Genomic DNA, 25,190 nt, shown 5'->3' on the forward strand with positions numbered 1-25,190 from the left:
CTACACATTTCCTCTTCAAAACGATTTCCAACCTAGCTCTTTTTGTTTGGATTAAATCATTTGATCATTCCTTTACTCATTCTTTTTGGGTCCTGAAAATGTACTAAAAATATGGGGCAGGATAATAAATATCTTAAAATTATCTGGCAAGCTATTTAAAAGAGCAGAGATGGTTCAAAAAGGAGAATTCAAAACTAGTTCACTGTTACATATGGCACAACTCAATTACATATAGTTCTCTTAAAAGGAAGGATTATATTTTCCAAAATATTGAATAAATTAACAATAAATCCAAATGTCAGAAAAAATGATTTTCTCAGGCAGGTTTTATGCAAATTCAGGACTAACAACATACAGTGGACAACCTTGCTACAGCATATTTTCAGCTGTGAATTAAGGGCAAGAACCATCATGTGCCCTTGAGTAGACGTCAATATTGAGCACATTTCCGAGGCTCTACTCCACCTCCCGGTTTGTGAGCCGGCCCCCTCCGACGTCCTGGGTGTCTGCAGGTGATGTGTGGCACCCCACACGTCTGTACAGCGCTGCACAGTGGGTGCAGGACATGATAACCATCATAGTCTACAGCACAACTCTGAACCTTCTTGATTTAGACTCTTTCAGCATGAGGAGAAACTGCACCAAAGGGTGCTGGAGTGATTTCAGACTGTGCACCCGCCGCCCCGAGACTGGCGAGCAGGCTGGGCCAGCGCTGGCCGCGCGCACCCGGGAGTCTTCAAACAAGGGGGCGGGACCGGCTGTTTTCTTAGAACAAAAGTGTGAATTAAGATTTTGTGATACAATTTCTTGCCTTGTTTCTTCACATTTCTCTTCTCAGTCACTTGCTTTCATCACAAAACTTGGTGTGATGAGAAACCTCCGCTCCAGGAAGTCTGCTGACGGCAGCGGCAGAAAGCCCGAGCTCCAGGGTTAGCGCACAGGCGCCGCGGGCAGGGCCGGGTCTGCTCCCGGGGCGCTCGGCCCTGCTGCCCCGCTGGAGCCCGGTGGCAACGCGACACGGGACCCAAGGCCGCGGCGGCGACACAGCAGCTCCGACCTCGCAAGGCAAAGGGCAGGAGGCGCAGAGGAGCGCTGCCCCGAGCTGGAGGGAGGAAGCGAGTCCAAGACCGAAGACCACCTTCTCTGCTTCCTCGGAGGCACTCAACGACTTAGAGCTATTTCTTATGACACAGTCTTCAGGTTATTGTGTAACTTGAATGATACTAATTTGATTACATAAAGTGAGTGAAAGTCAAGGGGACTGCAATTAAGCAAAACAGTACATATTTGAAACAGGCTGGAATTAGTCATCATCTTAGAGTTAGGAATAATCATCTAACAAAAAACATGACAGGATTGATAAAACGACCTCTTTCATTAACATACAAAATTTTCTCAGGTTTGTTACACTACGCCTGATATGACATTTTAGAAAATACTCCATAATATGATAGAGGATATTTTACATATATATTTAATAATTTCATATGAAAATGTTATCCATAAACCATAACAATAATTTGTATTTTACAAAATACAGTAATACAAATTTAAGATAACAAAGTGATGACATTTTTGTGATAAATTCCAAATTCCTTAATAAGAAAGACTAAGCTATTTTAGTTGCCTTTAGTCAAAAGTAATTCACAGTGGAATTGAGAATCATCATCTGGGCTTGAGGGAGCACCGTGTCCATCTTCCAGAGGTCTTCAAAGCTGCTCGCACAGGATTTGGATTAGTTTGGCTACAACACGCACGTTGAGGCTGTTTCCAAGCAGGCGATACTGCTGCTTCACTGTTATCTTCTCAGGAAACCCTAGAAAAGAGACAACAGTTCATAATACAGGCATTTATAGCATTCACTTCCAGAGGTAAAAGGACATGCCCTTCGGCTGGACACGGTGGGCATCTACACAAGTCAGTCCCTGAGGTCTGTGTGAGCTCGTTAGCAGACGGGGACTTGGAGCCAGAGTTGTTATGAACGTCACACTGTCCACGAAACAAGATGCCGTGCCCGGCACACACACGTGCACACGCCACCCACAGGCTCCTGGCAATCTGTGAGTGAGTGCACTGCATTTCGGTTTCTTTTTTAAAAACAGCTTTATGGAGCTACAATCCACATGCCTTGAAATCCACCCTTTTAAAGTGCACAATTCAGATGTTTTAAGTACATTCACAGCCTTGTGCAGCCTCCAGCATGACCTAATTCCAGAACGTTTTCATCCCCAAAAGAAACCCTGCAGCCTCCAGCAGTCTCTCGCCCTCCTCTCTCCCCCACCCTGAGAAGTTTCTGATGATTTCCTGTATCTATGGATTTGCCTGTTCTGGACATCTCGTATAAACGGGATCCTACAACATGTGGCCTTTTTTGACTGGCTTCCTTCATGTAGCACAAATTTCCAAGTTTTCAGGCTGTAGCACGAATCAATACTCCATTATTTTTATGGCCAAATAATATTTTACTGCATGCGTGTACTGCATTTTGTTGATTCATTCATCCACTGATGAACATTTGGTTTGTTTCCACTTTGGGACTATTATGAATGAAGCTCTTATGAACATTTGTGTTCAAGTTTTTGTGTGGACATGTTTCCAAATCTCCTGCACACATAACCAGGAGTGGAACCACTGGGTCAGAGGGTAACTTTATGTTTAACCTTTTGACGAACTGCCAGACTATTTTCCAAAGTGGCTGCACCATTTTGCATTCCTACTGGCAGTGTACGAAGGTTCCAACTCTTCCACATCTTTGTCAACACTTGTTATTGTCTATCTTTTTTATTTTAGCTCTCCTAGTGGGTGTGATGTGGTATCTCATTGTGGTTTTAATTTGCATTTCCTTATTGACTAATAAGGCTGAACATCTTTCCATGTGCTTATTGGTCATTTGTTTACCTTCTTTGGAGAATGTCTACTCAATCCTTTGCCCATTATTTAATTGGAATATTTGTCTTTTTATTGTTGAGTTGCAAGTATTCTTTATATATTCTGAATACACAGTTGTTTTTTATGCTCTGCTCTTACAAGCTGACTTTCTCACATTGGACTTCTTAGTGCCATATTCTTTTTCAAAGCAAAACGGCCCACAAATACGGCATTCACTGGAACAAAGTCATGCAAATATTAGCATCAAATTGGTCCATGAATACAACTGCACACTATAATGCTAGTCACAAAGTAAGGATTTCACACTCGGTACCTTCTGGGATTAATAAAGTGAAGGGAATAACTAAAGAGCACTTATAAGGGCAAGATTTCATACACTTGCAAGGATCAGAAGGTAGAGCTGATAAAGGTGCTTCGTCAAGAATTGACATTATAGTCACTGTAATAAAAGAACACTGATGACCACAATAAAGTTGTATTTGCAATTGAACATAATCATAAAAGTGTTATTCTAAAGAGAATACGTCTCAGGCAAGCACATTACTTATCTCAGTGTTATCTCAACAAATCTTTAGTTCAAAGTAGTCAGAGATTCTAATGTAGCTATGTGGCTTTTAGAATATCCCAGGAATGAGATTTTACAATATTGAGATAATCTGTAAGAGCTATATATCCTAAATCTAAACTAGTTTATGGGGAAAAATTACATAATTTTTTTTAAGTGAAAAGGTGGTTTTTAAAATTTGGATGCATTACAATTAACAATAACAAAATCCTCAAAAACAAAGAAACAGAATTAGCAAGGTCAAGCTAGTGACCTTCGTCCAGTAAGCGAAGGCCAGCGTCCCTCTGTTCCTGCTCCTTTCAGATGCGAGCCGGGCACAGAGAGCCCGGAGAAAACGCAGGGCGGGACCGTGCAAATCCATCCCTGCCAGGGGCCGACAGCTCAAACCACGGTCGGTGACGGGGAAGACACATGGAGGACCCTCGGGGGAATCTCGATCATGCTAATGTAGTGCACGTTTGAAAGAAATTTAAGCAATTTAAAAGGCTTACTTCTATATATCTTACATATATATTTTCAGAGAGCTAAGAAAAACTCTATTTTATCGGTCTAAAATTTAAAAATAACAAGAAATATTTATCAAGTAAAGGTTATAAAAGCAAATAAATGTATCATTTTTAAAAAGCTAACAGTTTTTACTACACAGCAGGCCTACTCTAAGTGTTTTACATAGAGTACCTCATTTAGCTGCCACCACCACACCTCATCCCCGTTTAACAGAGGAGTAAACTGAGGCCGAGTGCTTCAGGCGGGGCTGGGATTCGATCTCACTCTGGCTCTGGAGTCCATGCCCCTGACCAAGCTCCTGTGCCACCAAAGGGTGACGAGACCACAGCTGTGACAAAACTTACCTCAGGACAAGCCCCTGTCTCTCTCTGGTGCCATGTCAAGGGCCTCTGCCTGCTCATCCAAAGCAGAGACAAAATCGCTAACTAGGAAAGCAGGCTGGGAATCACAACTCCTGAGTCCAGTTCTCAGCTCTTATTTGTAATGTGCTCACTCACTCTGTGACATAAACTAAAACAGGAAAGGCTGTGTTTTTCTGAAACAACACTCCCCAGGATATCTCGGGCCAAATGAGATCACCAGGAAAGAGGCCGGGAGCATAAAATAAACCTGGTTGCTCTGGCGACGCCAGCACAGCCCCTCCATCAGCAGGGCCAGGATGTTAACTGGTGCTTGTTCCCGACACGCATCGCTCCGTAGAATCTGCCACGTGGTCTGTTTAACCCACGCACACTTCAAGGTCAGCACGGCAGCAACATCGCAGCGGCCCTGGGCTTGGCAGCGCTGGTCAGCCTGTCACCACGCTGCCCCCAGCCCTGCCCTGGAGCACGTCCGGGGGTCTCCTGCCCCTGCCCAGGGTGGTCTCTCTCTACGACTCTACCTTGGGCTTCCTCCCTCAGCCCCCACCTGTTCTCAGACCTGGGGCTCCCTTCCTTCCACTGGGAAAGCTCCTGCCCAGCTCCGGCTTCTTTCCTCCCCCTAAACCCTGCAGGAAGGACAAAGGCATGGACCCCAAACGGATGTGTGTCTGAGGACAGTAGCACAAACACCCACCAGAAAAGCCCCTCCACTGCCTTCTGGTTTCTTCATAAAGACAGACAACCCTAGGTGCCTTTGCACCAGATCTGGTGTGGGGTGAGTGGGATAGGGTATGCAGGGGACGGGGGGGGGGGCTGCTACGCCCCTGGGCCACCCCAAGGACCGGGGGGGCAGCTGAGCCTCCAGGACACAGGCTGGGTGCTTGCCAGGGGATGGGGAGGGGCAGGGGGGCTGGAGGCGGCACAGTCGCAAAGGAAGGGGCTTCCACGCCGCCGGCCGGCCGGGGCTCACGCACAGCACACGGCGGGTCCCTTCCAAGTGCCTGGGGTCTGCAGGCCCCCACATACCGAACTGGGGAGGAAATCCCAGGAGATTTGCTATTTCTCTCGGAGTGAAATAGCGCAGCTTAAGCATTAACAATTTCATTAACTTTTCTTCTTGTGACAAGTTGGTAAGGGATTTGTAGACAGTCTCAATCTGTAAGAAAACATCCAAGATAACTCATACAGCAGTGTGCAAGTAGATTTCTCAAGAGAAAATCACCAACGTAAGAGAGTTCAAAACAGGCATGTAAGGCAAAATGCACTCTACCGGGCAAAATGTTCCTGAGCAATAAACTAATAATTGGCTCATTAATGTCAATGTAAACTTTAAAAAAGCCTAATGTTGAGCAGATCAGGGTGCGTCTCAGCGTTACTTGTCATTTGGAGCCCTCTCAAAAATTAAATTGTAAGAATACAGACAATAAATGACAACACAATATAAAAGAAATATGAAAGATACAAACTTGGCAGACCATGAAGCCAATTACACCAATCAACAGACCATTATAACTTTTATTGTTTATAATCAATTTCACTAAATTAAGGTACTTTATTAAAATGATAAAATATATTAAATAAATATGATTTCTCAAATCCAGACATTTATTTGCCTATGATAGTATTTTTAGCATGGGTAAATTTTGTTAATAGTAAGAGTTTTAAATTAGTATAAAAGAAGACAAAATGATCTCACTTTAAACTACTGAACATTATATAAAACTTGCTATGTATTAGGCTTGTATTCAGCTATGACACCATAAAGGGTTACATCTGAAGTTTAAAAAGGACATTGTTAAAACACAGATGTTTTTCCCCCAAAAGTCAGTTTTACGGTATGTACCCCAAAGGAAGGCAGCAATATTAACAATCTTTGTGTATAATTTTAGAGAACATTATTATAGGCTGAATTTCAATTTACTATTTATAGAATAAAAATAAAATAGAAGGTAAGACTAAGAAAAAGGAAAATAAAAACATAAAACCTTCCGTGCGAATAAATTTCTATCCAGCAATAAGAAAAATATTGATTCTATAGTAAAGAATTACTATGTATACATATATTCATTCATATATTATATATATATATTCATTCTCAGGTGAGTATGTAAAACTATTTAACATTCATTTTTAAATTAAGTATTAAACATAATTTTATTTAAAAGTACCTGCACATCCTCTGCAGTTTGTAACACAGATCCTGTCCCTTCTACGTAGCTTCCATAACTGGAAAATTAACAAAATATTACACAGCACCTAATGTATTTGTTAATGCTAATTAAAAAAATATTTCTTGAATGGATTAATCAATCTATACACTTACATTCTTCTGAAATATCATGAATAACATAGAATAAATATGCTTTATAATTTAAAAACTAGGTAAAAGACATAAGATTTTTCTATTTAAACTATTCAGAAACTGGACTTGGCACAACTTGAGTCACATAAACACTATTTAATTAGGTGTCATTAATTGTCATTTCTAGAATGCATGTCCTTGTCAAATGCTCGTCAATTCTGGCAACCAACTGCACTGAATGTTATGTAGGTGAACATAAATTGCTTCTGTTTTCCTAATGCCTGAATTGTCGTTTCTTCTCAGGAACCAGAAAACCCTACTCTCAAGTACCACTGAGCCCGGCTCTGTCTCTCACTGGAAAGCAGGATGTTTTTATTATTGTTTTCATACAACAATTGGACCATCACATCAGGGAAAACTAATTTTTCAAATTGTTTTCTCATATATAGCATTTATATATAAATATGGGGCGTGTGTATGTTATCTATACTAAAATAGACTTTTACACCAAGGCATCTTTTCTACCATCTTGATAATTATGAAAGAGTTTCAAGGTTGTTTTTTATCACGAAATTGATAAGTTGTGCTTTATGAGAGCCATAAACAGAACCCATCGAAGTTGGTAACAGAGCGCGGTGGAGTGGGGTCTTTAAGGTCACGGGGAGCGTGAACCGTCTCCTGGGCAAGCAGGAGGCCGAGGGCAGAGGGCAGTCACGGCTGAGGGTGGAGTGGGGCTCGTGGGCTCGGCCGCTGGCTGGCAGGGGAGGAGAAGTCAGACAGGGAGGGAGGTCGAGTGGCATTCACAAAGTGGGGACAGGGGTCATTCACAAACTGTTTCTCCAAAGGCCCAATTTCCCCCTTCTTTCTAGGTCTAAAAAATTGATTTAACAGTCAATGTATTTCTTGGGCAAGAAGCCACCGAAATGTCCACCAACAGGCCGCTGTGGCACACCTGCTTTCACTTGGCGAACTGCTCGCTGTTAGTGCAGCCCCCTTCTTTCTTTCTGCAGCAGCAGTTCTTTTGACAGGTTAAATAAATTGTGATATACCTATCCCATGAGAATCGAAAAGTGCTTTATATCTTGAGTAATAATATCGAATTTGCGGGATACTGATTACGTGCTTCGACTTGGCGGGCCTGGGCTGGGGGACCTGATCAGCCCCTGGGGAGGGTGGTGGGCACGGGCGACAGCGCCCTCCACTGCCCCCCAGGCCTGAGAAAGTGAGGCCGGAGGCAGGCCCCATTTCCTCACCCAAAATAACACTGTTAGGGGAGGCTTGCCGGAGGGAACCGCCTTTTCCCCACCCCCTTATCTTGCCCGGACACTCCCCGTTGCCAGTGCAACTCCCATCACCACCAGTGCGCATACATTGTTGCCAGACACCGTTACCGGAGCAACTCCCGCCCCTTTTCAAACTACCTCCGTGCTCTCTTAGAACCAATCCTAACCTCCGCACCCTCTCAGAACCAATCCTAGCCTTTATCCCCTCAGCATTGACTTGTAACAACCCCCGCCCTCTATGCCAGCCTATATAACCTGTGCTCACCCCTAATAAACTCTCTTGGCTTCTTCACCCTCAAAGAAACGTGTCCCGCCTGTTCCTTCTCGCCGCCCTCCACACCTTGCACGCCCCCCCGCCGGGGACCTGGCCAAGTCCCCCGCCTCGCCCTCGCCTCCGGGAAAGAGCCCCCGCCGCCGGTACCCTCCGAGCAAGCCTGAGAGCCTAGGATTTAGCAACCGGCCGCCACCCCCCCCCCCAAGACGAATCAACTGCGACCGCAACTGGCGCCCAACGTGGGGCACCTGCAATTAGACGTCCTCTCCACGCAGCGGTCCCGTGAAGCCACTCGCTCGCCCGGACGCCTCTCCAGCTTTCCTTTTCCTCGCCTGCAAGGTAAGGGCCGCCTCTCCTTCGCCGCTCCCAGAGCCGCCTCTCCCTCACCGCTCCGCGTTAGGGGCCGCCTCTCCCTCGCCGCTCCGCGTTAGGGGCTGCCTCTCCCTCGCCGCTCCGGAGCCGCTCCTCCCTTCCCCACTACCCATTCTTCCGTCTGCCTCTCGTCCTTTTCTTCTATGACCCCCATTCCTCCTAACGCTCTCCCTCTTCCCCTCCATTACTTTGCTGTAGCCCTTTGTATCTTTATTTCTTTGTTTGGCGCCGTGTACCTCTTTGCAACTGCCCCCCCAGACTGCTCCAAAATGGCGAACTTCCTCCTTCTTCTTCTACTGAGGGGAGGAAGTGCTCTAGTGATGACGTCAGCCCTAAGCCAGGCCGGAAACCGCATGCGCTTTACCCCGCCCTTTCACAGGGCGGAGCTGGTCCGCCATCTTATGCCTTAGGCCCCGCCCTTTCACAGGGCGGAGTTAGTCCGCCATCTTATGCCTTAGGCCCCGCCCTTTCACAGGGCGGAGCTAGTCCGCCATCTTATGCCTTAGGCCCTGCCCTTTCACAGGGCGGAGCTGGTCCGCCATCTTATGCCTTAGGCCCCGCCCTTTCACAGGGCGGAGTTAGTCCGCCATCTTATGCCTTAGACCCCGCCCTCTCACAGGGCGGAGCTAGTCCGCCATCTTGTGTCTTGGCCACGCCTACCGCGCCGCCATCTTGCGACGCTTAGGGCCTCCCACTTCCGCCTCCCCCTTCGACAAGCTCCCCCTCGGAGCGGCTACCGGCAGTTGCCGCTACTCCTCCCACCCTGCCGACTAACAACCCCTGGCTGCCTTCTACACCTCAAGACAACCCTTAGGACAGCGCTGCCCCTGCCCCCACTCCCGTGCCAGGCCCTCTACTTTGAGTGCACCCTGCTAAAAGCCGGCTTAGGAAAATTTGCCCCGCAGTGTGGCTCTGAATCAGCCTAGCTTCAGATCTAGTCACCCTGGCTGTTCATGTATTTGGAGCGCCGCCGGGAAAAATTGTTTAGCCCCTGGACGCAGGCCAAACCCGCCTGCTTATATGTAATAACCCGGACATGCAAATCCTCTTGGAAGGATTTCATGGGGAATTCAGCTGCCACTATCCTAGCCATCGACTGTTACAGGGGCTCGCCAAGCTTCCCTTCCGCAGCCCCTTCCATCCTTTCCCTTCCTCTGTACCCATCCCGGGTGCTACTACCGTCTTCACTGACGCCTCCAAAACCCGTTTCGCCTTCCTCTCTTATTCCCAGGACCACCCGGAACCCCGCCTATTCAGTTATGTCAACCTTCATTCAGTCCAAGTGGGGGAAATTCTGGCAGTGTCATACGCGCTAAACGCCCACTGCAACCACCCAGTAAACATTTTCACTGACAGCCTCTACACGTATCAGGTCTGCCGAGTCCTCGCGTTTTCCACCTTTTTCCCCGGAGACTCGGCCATTGATAAAGCACTTTCTGACCTCAGAAGCATCCTGGAGCATCGACAGGATCCTTGGTTCATTAGCCACATTCGTAGTCACTCAGGCCTTCCGGGGCCCCTGGCTAATGGCAATAGTATAGTAGACCAAGTGGTCTCAGCTCAGACTACCCAAGCTATGCTAACCCACACGGCAGCCCCTCCGGGGGATGCTGTTAACCAGGCCAAGTTATTGCATTCCAGGTTTCACTTTTCGGCTACGTCGTTACATCATTTATGTGGCCTCCCCCTAGATACCTGTAAACATCTTGTCCGCAATTGTGCAACTTGTGCGCCCTTCGCGCCGCTTGGCCCCCTGCAACCTCAGGGAGTCAACCCACGAGGCCTAAAACCCAATTCTAGATGGCAAATGGATGTAACTCATGTACCGTCCTTTGGGCGCCTCAAGTATGTACATGTAATGATTGACACCTTCTCGGCCATGTGTTATGCAGTCCCCCTCGCCGGGGAAACGGCCAAACACTGTATCAAGGCCCTAAGACAGGGAATTCTCTTCATGGGAGTCCCCTGGGACCTAAAAACGGACAATGGGCCTGCCTATCGCAGTGCCTCCTTTGCGGCCTTTCTTCAGTTATATAACATCACCCATCATTTCGGCATCCCCTATAATCCACAGGGGCAAGCCATTGTGGAAGCAGTCCATCGCCGCTTAAAAACACAAATTGAAAAAGAAAGGGCAATGCTCCCCCAGGCAACTCCAGGGGACCTTATCATAGCAGCCCTTATTCACCTTAATCTACTCACATTCAATAAAGAAGGGCTTTCGCCCCTACATAAACATTGGGGGCCCTCGTATAGGCCCACCCAGGCCCCGATGGTTTACTGGAAGGACCCAGAGAATAATGCCTGGAAGGGTCCCTCCCCACTCCTCGCCCAGGGGCGCGGGTTTGCTTGTGTTTTCCCAGATGATGCAGCACAACCAATCTGGATCCCAGGAAGGGCAATCCGGCCCGCCACCAGCAACCACGCGTCTAACGAGACGAGAACGCCATCGTCTCCGCAACCTGGTGCACCAGATGACAACAGTACACCTGGGCCTAAACCCCAGTCCGAGTGAACCCCCTTTTTCCACAGCCCTCCAGACCAGCCGCACCTCAGCTGCAAACAACGCATCGCCAACCCCACCACCCCAACCTTTCCTACCCCCCTCTCGTTACTCCTCTCCCCTCCTCGACCTTATCCAAGCGGCCTTCACCTCAGTGAATTCCTCCCACCCCTATCTTACCTCCTCTTGTTGGCTTTGCCTCTCCACTTCTTCCCCCCTGTATGAACCAATTGCCTCCAACCTCTCCTTTTCAGAAAACACAGAGAACAGCCCCTTGGAATGCAATTGGAATACCTCTGCCGTCCCCCTAACCTTTCATTCAGTCTCCTTTACAGGAAAGTGCATCCACCCTCGCTCAAGTAACTCTCCCAACCTCACAGCTTGTGCCAACTACTCCTCTCCCAGCAGCTCTGCCAAGTTTCTTATTCCCCACAACTCCTCTCAATGGCTCTGCTCCTCTACAGGACTTACCCCCTGCCTTAACGTGCAAACCCTCAATACAAAACGCTATTTCCCATCTTAAAAATTCTGTCAATTCCCTCTCTGAGGTAGTGCTCCAAAACCGCCGAGGTCTCAACCTTCTCCTCCTCAAAGAAGGAGGCCTCTGCGCCGCCCTAGGAGAAGAGTGCTGTGTATATGCCAATTCCACAGGTCTCGCCAAGGACAGCCTAAAGAAGGTCCGAGAGGAACTAGAACAACGTAGAAGAGACCGTGAAGCCACCAGCTATTGGTCCCACATCTTTACCCCCCTCTCCCTTACCTCCTCCCTCTCCTCGGCCCCCTACTAATGATCATTCTAGCTCTCACTTTAGGACCCTGCATTATCCGCAGAATCGTCCAACTTGTAAGAAAACAAACAGATGCTATTTTTTCCTCGTTCGTGCAAATCCAGTACCAGCGACTCGCCACCTCTGACGCTCCCTACTCCAAGATGACAACCAACCCTCCGCAACCTCACCGCCACCGGTCAACCCGCCGACCGCGAGGCCCTTCTCAATCGCCTGAACCTCGTACCAACCTCGAGCTCCAGTTAAACCTTCCACCTTCGCCCATCCCGCTAGCAGCGAGGCCCTTGTCGAGCGCCCGGGCGCCACACCAACGTCGAGCTCCAGCCTCTCTGAGCAACCGTCAACCCTTTTCCCCTCCCCGGCCTCCCCCTTCCCTCATCCCTTAGCGGATCTCTCCGGTAAGCTTCTTCCTTTAATTAGAAAAGAAGGGGGAAATGCGGGATACTGATTACGTGCTTCGACTTGGCGGGCCTGGGCTGGGGGACCTGATCAGCCCCTGGGGAGGGTGGTGGGCACGGGCGACAGCGCCCTCCACTGCCCCCCAGGCCTGAGAAAGTGAGGCCGGAGGCAGGCCCCATTTCCTCACCCAAAATAACACTGTTAGGGGAGGCTTGCCGGAGGGAACCGCCTTTTCCCCACCCCCTTATCTTGCCCGGACACTCCCCGTTGCCAGTGCAACTCCCATCACCACCAGTGCGCATACATTGTTGCCAGACACCGTTACCGGAGCAACTCCCGCCCCTTTTCAAACTACCTCCGTGCCCTCTTAGAACCAATCCTAACCTCCGCACCGTCTCAGAACCAATCCTAGCCTTTATCCCCTCAGCATTGACTTGTAACAACCCCCGCCCTCTATGCCAGCCTATATAACCTGTGCTCACCCCTAATAAACGCTCTTGGCTTTACCCCCCTGAATAAACCCCCCTTTTGTTCTACCCCTACTGGAGGAAGAGTGTCTTGTCTTTCCCTTCTCGCCGCCCTCCACACCTTGCACGCCTCCGCCGGGGACCTGGCCAAGTCCCCCGCCTCGCCCTCGCCTCCGGGAAAGAGCCCCCGCCGCCGGTACCCTCCGAGCAACGCCGAGAGCCGAGGGTTCAGCAACCGGCCGCCCCCCCCCCCCAGATAAATCAACTGCGACCGCAGAATTTACATTGTGCAGAAGGACGGACAGGGAAGGATGCATGCACACGCTTCAGTTTAAAGGGGGACGGCGACAAGCACGCACACTGAACTGTGCCCTCGCACAGCACCCCGCACGGCCTCACCACTGGGGTCACTGGTTGGAACTGGACGGCTGGGGACGGGGCGGAGGGGGGCTCACAGCCACTGTACCTTTTAATGTGAACCACGGAAATGCAATAATCATGTTTTAAAAATGAGTAAAATCTAACTTTAAAAATATCCCCAGTGCCCTCCAGATGAATCAAGTTTACTCAGATTAAAATCGAATTTCCTCTTCTGCACGGACAGCAAGCGCAGACCCAAGTCTATGAAGGCTTGCTGGAGACCCGGCCGCCCTGGTGGGGCCTGCATCTGGGCGACGGTGCTGGGAGGCCCCACCCGGGTGGCCCCATCTCTCAGGAGCACTTTTCTGAACATAATGTGCACGTAATGTTCTGCCAGAAACGTTCACCCACTTGCTCCATCAGAACAAGAGGCAGGCAGCTAGGGACAACAAAATTATTCTAGCAGAAACATTCTGTAAAATGCTCCTAGTCGTGAGGATGAAAAGTAACGATAGCTATGAGCACCAGTTCTTTTGGGCCTACCGGGAGTCACGTCTCTTTAAAACCCACCCTTTTGTGAAGCACGTGGACCTCCTGCACGTGGGCCTCACAATATCCAAGAGAAGAGCGTATCGCAGCAGTGACTTTGGGGGCAAGAAGTACGGCTTCCTGTCACCGTCCACCTCAAGAAAATCTTTCAGCATCTGAACAGAGAGGTCACTGTCCTGTTGGTGTTTCCTGTCGATTTCTTCTGCAGTTTCCAGCTTAAAAAGTATGGCCTCTTTTCCAGAACACGGTGTGCTGCCCGCACATAAAATACTGGGTTCATTTTTCTTTTCTTCTATTCTCTTTTCTGCATCTATTGCACATTTTTGTGGATTTTTGGATCCAATTTTGGGGAATTCCATTAGTACCTGGCATTAAGTAAGAATATACAAAGTGTCAAAAGCTTTATTAAAAATAAAAGACAAATTACTAGCGCCCAAACATATACAGAAGTTTCTTTAGCTTTTAAATGATTGTCATTAAAAAGACAGAAAACGTGGTTTGCTTGTATTTATACAACTCATTCCAGGTTATTCATCATATAGCTATGATGTCACCAGGCTACTGCTAATTTCTTTCATGGGTTACCGCTTTCTATATTTATTAATAAGACATTCAACAAAGTAATCAGAAACATGTTGAATACAGATAAGCATCATATTTGGAAAAGAAGTTTGGAGAGCAACATTGACATTTTCTGAACATGTGTTTTGGGTTAAAGTTTGCCATACTCCACTAAAAAGGAAACACTGAGTCATATTCATGGTCTAAAGGAAAAAGAGTGGTCAGCAAAAGAAAAGGGCTTTTCACACTGAAGTTATTTCTACTCATGAGTCCCTTAGGCAAAACTTGTTTCCGTAAAACCCATAACCACGATAAAGTCCCATTTTGTACAAGAAAAGAGTTCCAGCAATTTTAAGGATGAAGTGTTTGTGAAAATCCTGCATGCATCAGTTCTGGACGTGCCCACCGTGGAAAGGGGGAACAGTGGAGTCACATTCTAGGGGGCTGGCAGAGCCCACCCGCCCGTGGGGAGTTCAGGCCCTGCAGCGCCCGTCCCTGTGGGTCAGGTCAGGAGCGTGGCCCCCAGCCCCGACTCTGGTTTTGAAGCCTCTGGAGGCAGAGCACACAGGCCTCCTCATGCACTTAGGGACACCGTCGATGACACTCGAGCATTTTATTCTGGCTGCCCTAATCATTACTGTACTTTAAGCAGTCAAAGCCAAACAGCACCGAATTCAAAGAAAATGCCACCAGTTTGTTAAAATACTCTAAAGGCATTTTTAAGGGTGTACGTTAAATTTTATCAAAAGCAGCCAATGGCTTCTACTGGAGAAAAAAGAATAAATACAGAATAGTCAATTATGGGAGGAAAATGGGGGTAACAGCACTAATGGTATTTTTGTATTTTAACTTTTTGTTTTTTTAATGATGAAAGAAAAGTTTTTGTTTTCTGTTTCGTTTTTGGTTTGCTTAAAGCAACGCAAGTGGCATGAGGAAAGAAAAAGAGCTGGGTCAGAGTCTACTCTACAACTCTAGAGGACACACATAAATGCACACAAAGCAGTTTTTGAAGATAAATTAGCAGACTGCACTACATTTGCAAGAAATAAATGAATAATAATAATAATAATACCTGTCCAGGGGCTTGAAAAGGGAATGGCTCTGACTGGAGTTTTGCAATGAGGAAATAACGCAGCCTTGAGTTCGGAATGCCAAGCTGCAAGGCAAGCACAGCAGCTAGTTACTGCAGGAAAGTAAAGAGACTGATCCCATGTGACCACCTAGGAGAAACTCGCCCAGATGTACACATTCAGCTTCTTCCACAGCAGACTCTAGTATTGATTTGTGGAATTCTTCTTTGCAGCAAATTCTTAAAACTTTTAAGCTGTTGCTTTGTACCTTTATTTGAATGAGATAAAGATTGAATCTAATGAATTATATGTCTATAAGTCACTTTCATTTTATATTTCCTAGGTAAGAAGTTATATAAGCATTTCTACACCCATTATTGATAATAGGTAATCATAAACAATGAAATTCAAACAGAACTATTCTTGGCTATTTATTATCTCACTTTATTAAAAAAGGATTCACTAAATTTTATAAATTAAAAAGCAACAAATATGACATAAATTTGAAGACATCAGATATATTGTCAATTTCTACAGTTTTATATCTAATTTTTGAAATGAGCTTTCTTTTAGTTTCAGGGCAAAGAACTGTATAATATAGCAAAACGTGATAAGAAACTAACAAGAACAATGACAAGAAAAAATAGACACTGACACAAAATTGCATATCTGCCAAATATTTTATCATAACCAATTACTTTGATTTCTTACCCATCAAATGGAAGCAATGTTTGAGTTTTAATGTAATGTCAGAAAAAAGTAATTAGAAAGTTATCATATATTCATTTTGTTTTCTATTTTAAATTATTTTGAAACATTATTAAACTATAGCACACCTATTTTGGAAATGCCATACCACATGTTTTCAAAATAACACTATTTTGTATTTTCCATGTGGAAAAAAAAATGTTTATACTCTATGAACTTCAAGTTCTATAGTAAAATTTTTCATAATTTATGTATAAATAACTCCATAGGCATATATAATATTCCTTAGTAAGTTAAGACCCATGTCTGAACACAATTCAAGATTCACCTAGAATATTATCCAAAATAGATCCATTCTACTTACTAAATCAAATTCCCTTTGGGGAAAAAAACAGCCCAGCCTTTAAATTATAATATATATATATATATAAAGGTTTATAATTGTGGTACCTACAGAGGTTGGAGATAATAGAAATTCTTGGTACTGAAAGCCACAATTTTCTATTGTTTGTATCATCAGGTCTCTAAAAAGGACAGAGAAAAGAAAAACTTTTACCCTATACCTGAAAATGGGCTTATTACATTTAGAAGACTGTATAAAACTTCATTTTAAGTGGAAACTGCACCTTCGCTCAAAGTCTAGAAAGAGAATGATCCTGGGTCTCTACTAACTCCAGAGCTTGAGAAACTACCTCTCCTGAAGAGAGAGAGCGAGTTTCCTGTTACAAAGATAACTGAGCCACACCGAAGGCAGTCAGAGCCTCTAATCCCACTGATGACCGCCTTGCTGTGGGGACTGGAACTCCATCTTCCAGGTGGCACACGAGAGCAGCCAAGCCGACGGGGGGACAGAGGCTACCCCAGTGGCTACCGTCCGATCCTCGAGCCAACATGGTGGACGGACGCTCCTGTTACCCTCCGAGCAGCTGCGAGTCCACAGAGTGGATGGAGACTTCCCCAGCAGCCACCATCTGAGCGTCAAGCCAACGCAGTGGACAGAGGCTCCCCCAGTGGCTACTGTCTGGGCCTCGACACTGGGCTTCCTGCTCCCATCCACCCTTAAGACGGAAAATTCCAGCCAGCGCCACCAGTCTCACTCAAGCCCACTTCTTAAGAAACAGGCAACCATATTGAGAAACACAATTTTAAAATTGAGAAACACAATTCTCATTAAAATGAGTGCTTACTCTGGAAAAAAATCAAACATATCAAAATGGGAAAGAATCAGTTGATCCAAACTTGGTGATACTTTATGTTACTCATTGGTAAAAATCATTCTCAAGGAATGGGGTGGTTTGGAACTGCATGTACCCCAGAAAACTATGCTCTTAAAGCTAATCCATTCCTGTGGGTGTGGACCTACTTAAATGTATAAGGCGAGGCCCAGGTGAGTCTTAATCCTCTTTACTGGAGTCCTTTATAAGAGAATGTAATCCAGCAAAACAGAGGGAAAGCCACAGAAGCCAACCAAAACCCAGAAGAGCAGGGAGAGCCCAGCAGGTGCCTCCCAGTGCCCGGCCGTGCGGAGAGGAGCCCCGGGTCGCTGGCAGCCAGTCTGCAGGAAGAAAGCATCGCCTTGATGATGCCTCGATTTGGACATTTTCTCAGCCTCAAAACTGTAAGCTAATAAATCCCCACTGTTGAAGCCAACACATTTCACAATATCTGCCTTCAGCAACATACTTTCAAACAAGGAACAAAACACATTTCATATATAAAATGTCAGAATGTACGCATTTATTTCACAACAGTTCCCACTATAAAGCACACCAAGGCTAAGATGTATGCAAGACAAATACACTTTTTACCTTGTAGAAGACACCTCAAAACCTTTGACATTTTCTAAAAGAATATACTTTGGCATTTTTTGTAATCTAAAAAAAAAAAAAAGAAAAACCGTTAGTTGTGGGAAACACGAGGCAAGTAATTTTCTGAACTCTCTTTTATAAGCATTGCGCCCCTTTTAGAGCTAACATCGATGTGTGAGTGTCCCCAGAAGTCTACCTCACGCCGTGCATGTGCACTGGGACCTGTGCTGCACAGCTTGGGGGTCTGCCCTCCCTATAGGGTGGAGGCCCTGAGGGGCTGCAGAGGCCAGACCAGGGTGACAGGGCTCACCCGCTCAGCCCCATCTGCTCTTACCCTCCCAGCAGAGGCCACAGGACTTGGTGGTCAGGGGGGACCCTGTCCTCACATGGGGTCAACAAGACATCGTGAGACATCTGCAGGTACCCCATTAGCCATGCACGGAATCTAAGGGAGAACGTGTGTGCACTGTTTCTCTCTATAAAATTCTTCAGGATCCAACACTTTACATCTGAGGTAAACTAGCACAAGAATCAAAGTCTTTACCTTGGAAGAATATTTAGAATATACAAAAAGCTATTCGTCCGTGCATCTGTCACATCACCCTGCAGGCCAATTCTAAAACAGCAGAGGAGAGGACATAGAAGTCAACTGAGAATCTTATATAAAGATATCATAGCACTTTAACACAATCAAAACCAAGAGCATTGAAATAATTCAGTCCTTATGAATAATATGATCATCTTTGTTCCTATAGAGAAAATATGCATTTATTTATCTAAACAAAACTAAAACAAAAAAATAGCCTTGCATATCTAATGAGTACACACTTAAACATTTATTTTTACAAAACAATATGCCAAATGGCAAAGAGGAACAAGAAGTCAACAAAGAATAAAATCAATTACCCTCTTAGAATTACCCCATTTAGGAAAGGTACAAGCACATATACACACATGCAGACACACATACATGCACAGACATATGCAGACACACACAGAGGTATACACATGTACACATGCATGCAAACCAAGATACACATGCAGACACACACAGAGGCACACAGTCACACATACACAGACACACACATGCAGACACACACGGAGGTATACACACGTACACGTGCATGGAAACCAAAATATACATGCAGATCACACAGAGACACACAGTCACACATACACAGACACACACATGCAGACACACACGGAGGTATACACATGTACACGTGCATGCAAAGCCAAAATATACATGCAGACACAACAGAGGCACACAGTCACACACGCATGCACACGTGCACACGCACACCCCCAAGTGGCTGCCCCAGGTGAGACAAGCTGAGGGAGCTGGGTGGGGAGAGCAGTGACGTGGCGCTGAAGGCACTGGGGACCAGCCCCATGGAGCAGGACACAGCAATATCTGAAGAAAGTATGGCCTCGCCCATGTGAATGGGAGATCTAATCCCTGGAGCAGGGTGCAGAGAGGGGGCAGATGGCAGGAGTCTCATGGGCCCAGGATCCAGCAGGAAGGGAGGCACACAGGTCCAAAGAACAGATGCCAGGGACTCAGGTCTGAGCCTGTGCTGCTTCATCAACCCTCATCATCACTGAGTTGCTTGACGTGGCCTTCTGGGCTCTCAACTTGACTGCACTTGGCTCACGAGAGGATGAGACTGGGCAGCTTCTTCTCAGGCTGGCCCCTGCAGCTCAGAGTTCCACATGGGGCCACAGGGGCTGTCACGGTAGGTGGGCGGTGTGGGGTGGGAGTGGGGCAAGGCCCTGGGCAGTCACAGTGAGGCGTACTGGGCTGGGTCATGCTCTCTTCTGTACCCTCTTCCTCACTTCAACAGGCCCTTCTCCCACAGGTGCTTGGAACGACTTCCAGGGGAACACCCCCACCTGCCCACGGGCCGGCCATCACCTGGGCACACCCCCAGGATGCACCACCACCCTCCCCCTGTCTCACAGGCACGGTGGGCATTCCTTCACCACACAGCCCACCCCACAGGCTGCCCCATGTCAGAAGAGAACTACTCATCTGCCAGCCACTCACACAAGGACAGGGAGGACAGCACCAAACAGTGCCTGCCTTCTGAGGGCATGGCACATCCTTGAGGAAATAATTTCTTAAAGAGTTCTTTAAATGAAAGCAAAGCTCAGACAGAAATCCAGCATGAAACTGCAGCTGAACTAGACCAGGTATCACAGATGAAATCCCACTTACTAGCACACTGCCATAGCAGGAGTACATGACTGGCCGGCACACCTGACACGTTCTACCTGTATGGCCTTGGGAGGGGACCTAGCCTTCCTATGCCTCAGATTCTCACCCGTAAAATGATGATGGCACACTCCATGTAAGGCACTACAAATTATCATTAAATGATTAAAATATCCAAATGAAGATGAGCTAGTCAAGATTTTCATCCAAGTTACAACTTTCTGAAACACATAGCCAAATAAATAACATATAATTTTAAAAAGAAACTGCAACATACTGCAGAAATTCAGAATTATTAAATGTACATATAAATTTTAAGAAATATGTAAACACATGCATACTTGGCTAGCTTTAAATTTTACAGTTAAGTAATTTAGGACTTGAATTAGATTTAGATTCCTTAGGGAAATCCACTTTGATTAATCAGTATGAGAAATACATTCCTGAGTGTTCATCAACTTAAATAATTTAAGGTAATTTAAGGTAATTTGGGCCAGAAATAAATGTTGTCTCTTAGGCAGGGATAAAAGACTTCCTTAGAGTCTCCGCATGTCAACCATTGACCAAATTCCTGTGCTCATTCGGCAACACTTGCCATTGCCTTCATGACCAACGCTGAGTTATACACGTAATTGGATAAGCTATGAGAGCGCAGCTGACGGCCGTCCCAGATGGCTGTCCCAGTGTCCATGTGCCCACTGTGGCAGGATGTGCCCTAATGAGCCCAGCGGGAGTGCTCTCCCCAAGAAGAGCATCCACTGTCCGTACCTTGTGAATGGCTGACATGGAGGGCTCATCAGGATCATATCGAAAGACCACCTGTTGAACTCTTCCAGGGGAATGCCCTAGAGAATGAACATTTGGGAGAGAAAGAATATGAAAACATGGATAGACTGGGGAAGAAGGGGAAATGCTAACTAACTATAACTCACTAAATATATCACAAAGTATAGCAGTTTATATGACACTTAATACTTTTCAAGACAACTTTGGTTAAACTAAAATTTCAAAACAACCTTGCATAAGCAGTGGGGTGGCAAATGGGAGCTCTGAGAAATTAAACAGCTGCCCCTAGTCCTCCCAGACTGCTGCACTCCTCTAGTTGGACAGGATCCTTGGCTTAGTTCCTAGCATCTGACCTAGACATGACACCCTGTTTCCACGTCAGAGATTACCATTAAGAACAGGGCTGACCAGAACATCAAGGAAGAGATTAAGAGATGGAAGGCAGAAAGTAGACTAGTACTTGACATAGGAAGTAGGGGGAATAGGAGAAATGGGGATGACTGCTTAATAGACCTGGGATTACTTCTTGGGGTAATGGAGATGTTCTTTCTGGAATCAGAAAGTGGTGACGGTTACACAACCTTGTGAATATACTAAAAACTGTGGAATTGTACACTTTAAAATTGTATATATCAAAAAACAAATACAAAAAAAAAAAAAAACCCACAAATTTGTGATACTTTTGCTTCTGTCCTTGAGGAAGTAAATTCTAAGGGACTGACCTTCCCTCTGTAAAAAAACTAGAAAATTGGACTAAATATTAATAACAACAGTTGCAGATACTGCACTATCACCCCTGAGAAAAGGGAAAAAACGGGTTGAATCTCATGATTGCCCCAGATTTCTGCCTGGAAACAATTTCCAGACAGCAGTGAAGGAAAGGGAAATCCACATGGGATCTGGTAATCCACATGAGCTGAAGAAAGAAACTGAAGCTCAGAGAGGCCAAGGTGATTAGAAATTACAAGGCAGAGTTCCAGAAAAGGAGGCAGAATTCCAGACACAGAGTCAAGATGCAAAATACACACAGCAGCCCCTCTGAGCCTTTTGCTGAATACCAGTGTGTACATGCACTGGGTAAAACTTTATGAGGTAGGGCAGAGAACAAATGCTTGGGAAAGAACAATTATGAGAAAGTTATAAGCCAAAAAATTTCCAGATCTCACAAAGGGCTAAGAATAACTTGGGTTACCACCAACTAGAGTAGAGACATCTGGCTGAATACATGGAGCATTTGACTGAAAGTTGGAAGGGCAAGTTTTAATAGTGGGATTAGATGATCCTGAGAGTGAAGGCTACACAAGACCCACTCTAAAAATGCTTTAAAACAAGCCTCAAAAGAATTGAGCTTATCTGCAATTACCTGCATGTGAGAACAGAATCCAACATTCTTTTAAGTATTCCAGGCCTTGAAAATATAAAATCTACAATGTCAGTCTCCTAATAAAAATTACTTGACTGCTAAGAAGCAGGATAATACAACCCAAAGCAAGGAGAAAATCAACCAATAGAGAGACACCCAGCAAGGAGAGAGTGCTGGAATTAGCAGATAATCATTTAAAAACAGTTACCATAAATATCATATAATTTGTTCAAGGATCTAAAGGCAAATAAAAACAAAAAGAGGCAAGATATTAAAGATAAGAAAAGGACTTAACTGAAACTTCTGAAATTGAAAATACAGTATTTGAAATAAAAAAAATTACACACTGCTAAAAATAAAATAAAAAAGATCTGGGAATCTGAAGACACAGCAATGGGCATTATCCAGACTAAAGCACAGGGAGAAAAACAAACTAAAAATGAATACTCTCAGTGACCAGGAGGACAATGCCAAAGATATAATACATGTATTATTAGAGGTGAAGTGAGGATAGTGACAGAGAAACTACTGGAAGAAATAATGGCCCAAATTTTGCCAAATTTGATGACAATTATAAACAAAAAAAACTGAAACAATGTCCAAGCAGTATGAATACAAAGAAAAACACAAAAATGCACATCGTTATAAAATTCCTGAAAACAAGTGATAAAGAGAAAATCTTAAATGTAGCCAGAGGAAAAAAAAGACAATACATGAACAGGAATGAATTCAATGAAACATAACTTCTGCACTCTGACAGTTAAGAAAATGAAAAGGCAACCTCTAGACTTGTAGAAATTATTTGCAATACATATATCTGACAATCAACTTGATAAACAACTCTTACAACAAAAAAATACAATCACCCTAAACAAAAATTGGACAAAGAATTTCTTAACAAAAGAAGATACAAAAATGGCCAATGAGCACGAGAAAAGATACCCAACATTATTAGCTATCAGGGAAATACAAATTAGAGTCACAAATAAATATGAATACACGCTCACTAGAATGGCTAAAATTACAAACACCAACAACAGCAAGTGTTGGTGAGAAAGTGGAACAAATGAAGAACTTAAACACTGCTGATGAGATCATAAAGTGGAACAAAGACTTTGGAGAACAGTTGGCATTTTCTCAGAAAGTTAAAAAGACTTACCATTTGACCCAGCAATTCTCCTTCTAGGTATTTATCCACAAGAAATGAAAGAAAGATCCACCCAAAGATGTATACGTGAATGTTTACAGCAACTTTATTTCTAAGAGTTCCAAATTCAAAACAACCTAAATGTCTAAAATGACGTGACACTGTTGTGTGAAACACTGCATGGTATAGAAAAGAACACAGCAACAACAAAAGAGCAAACTACTGACATATACAACAATGGGGATGAATTCCAAAAACATTATGTGAACAAAAGAAGTATGACTCAAAAGAGTTCCACTCTTACGATTACATTCATGATATTCTAAATAGGGGAAATCAATCAATCATGACAGAAAGCAGATGGGTGGCTGGCTGGGGTGGGGACTGACTACAATGGGGCACTAAGGAAGATGCTGATGGAATGTTCTAGGACTTGATGCTGGTGGTAGTACTGCACAGTTGTGTATATTGGTCAAAATTCAAACTGCACAATTAAAATGAGCGCAGTTAATTGTATGTAAATTATGGCCTCCAGGCAAATTTGAGTGTGAAAATTTGTATGACAAGAAATTGGGAGAAAAATCAGAATTTCATATCATTTTTAAAATAACTCACATAATGTACAGACTGTTAAATAACTCTGCTGAGTTCATCACAGGTGAAATAACATGTTTAATTTTGACATGCTTGCTAAAGTAAGCACTCAATAATAATAGCCAATGATTACCTCCCTTGTTTTGCCCACATGCTATGTTGTAGATGAATATTAACCAAAAGTAAAAGAATTTAACAAAGTTTAATGTTACTACAGAACCAAGCACTTAGAAGTCAAGCACATTCTTACAGGTCAATCCTTTCTCCCAGACACCAAAATACTGATCTCTCCATCTCTTGCTCTAAAGCTAGAAGGAGGAAAAAAAAGAGGGGTGGGGTGCGGAATAGCATGCTTTCTTCTGATACATATTAGGGTTCTCCAGAAAAACAGAAACAGAACCAACAAGAAATATACATATGAAAATATTAAGAGATTTATTACAGTAATTGACTCATGCGCCCATCGGGATGGGAAGTCCAAATTCTGCAGGGCAGGCTGCAAGTTGGGAATTCTGATGAAGGTGACGAATACCCCAGGAGAAGCTGGCTGGCTGAAGTAGAGATAGAAATTCCTCTTCTGACTGCTGAAATCATTCCAGTAAGGCCTTCAACTGACTGGATGAGACTTCTCTCATTGCTACTGACGAAGGCAATTTCCCTCATTGATTATAGTTGTAATCAGCCATAGCTGCCATCAGCTGACTAATGATTTAAATCAGAATATACCCTCATGGTAACAACCAAGCCAGGATCTGCTTGACCAAAACAACTGGACACCACAACCTAGCCAAGCTGACACATGAAATTAATCATCATATGATAGAATATACAACATTAATTCTCCTTTCCTAAACTTTTTCATTTATATGTGATCTTATCCTACAATTAAAGACTCCAGAACCCACTATTTTGCCATGTTTTTCAATCACATTTTCACTACTATATGTTTATTGAAACAATAGCCATTACTCACTTCAATTGTCTTGGCCAGTAGCTGTGTGTGAGGAAAGTTATACTTGTACACTTCATTAGCGACAGTGTTTACATCGATGGCAGCCACCACTTGTGCAGGTACACAGCTTTCTATAATGATAAATGGAATATCTTATAAAGAAAAGTCCTTTAGTGAAATCATCAACATGGCGACATAAGATATATCCTGGCAAAGTCTTCCTTCAGAATAAATGAATAAAATGACAAATCCCATGTGTTTGGACCTTGGGAGGATGATAGAAACTGGAGGACTCCACAAAGGCTGAACTGAAGATAAAGAAAAACTCTCCAAGGTTGGACGGGAGATTTCTATCCTGGACCCACCAGT

The 25,190-nt window shown here is 44.8% G+C and overlaps 1 protein-coding gene across 5 annotated transcripts in view; it reads right to left on the reverse strand.

The window, feature by feature from the left end:
• Positions 1 to 308: 308 nt before the first annotated feature.
• Positions 309 to 25,190, reverse strand: part of TRDMT1 (tRNA aspartic acid methyltransferase 1) — a 56,081-nt gene continuing 31,199 nt past the window's right edge. For 4 of the 5 annotated variants that reach the window (XM_037837655.1, XM_037837653.1, XM_037837656.1 and 1 more), the window contains 10 exons: positions 24,843 to 24,952; positions 20,748 to 20,824; positions 18,309 to 18,380; positions 17,765 to 17,830; positions 16,411 to 16,480; positions 15,251 to 15,334; positions 13,639 to 13,982; positions 6,489 to 6,546; positions 5,347 to 5,476; positions 309 to 1,816 (listed from right to left, as the gene is read on the reverse strand). In XM_037837655.1, the coding sequence (XP_037693583.1) occupies positions 1,710 to 1,816; positions 5,347 to 5,476; positions 6,489 to 6,546; positions 13,639 to 13,982; positions 15,251 to 15,334; positions 16,411 to 16,480; positions 17,765 to 17,830; positions 18,309 to 18,380; positions 20,748 to 20,785 (969 nt within the window). In that variant the 5' untranslated portion in view covers positions 20,786 to 20,824; positions 24,843 to 24,952 and the 3' untranslated portion in view covers positions 309 to 1,709. The remainder of the gene's footprint in view (positions 1,817 to 5,346; positions 5,477 to 6,488; positions 6,547 to 13,638; positions 13,983 to 15,250; positions 15,335 to 16,410; positions 16,481 to 17,764; positions 17,831 to 18,308; positions 18,381 to 20,747; positions 20,825 to 24,842; positions 24,953 to 25,190) is intronic. The other variant, XM_037837657.1, reaches the window with a different exon arrangement.

Source organism: Choloepus didactylus, chromosome 5 (assembly GCF_015220235.1).
Source record: "Choloepus didactylus isolate mChoDid1 chromosome 5, mChoDid1.pri, whole genome shotgun sequence".
Taxonomy (NCBI): domain Eukaryota; kingdom Metazoa; phylum Chordata; class Mammalia; order Pilosa; family Megalonychidae; genus Choloepus; species Choloepus didactylus.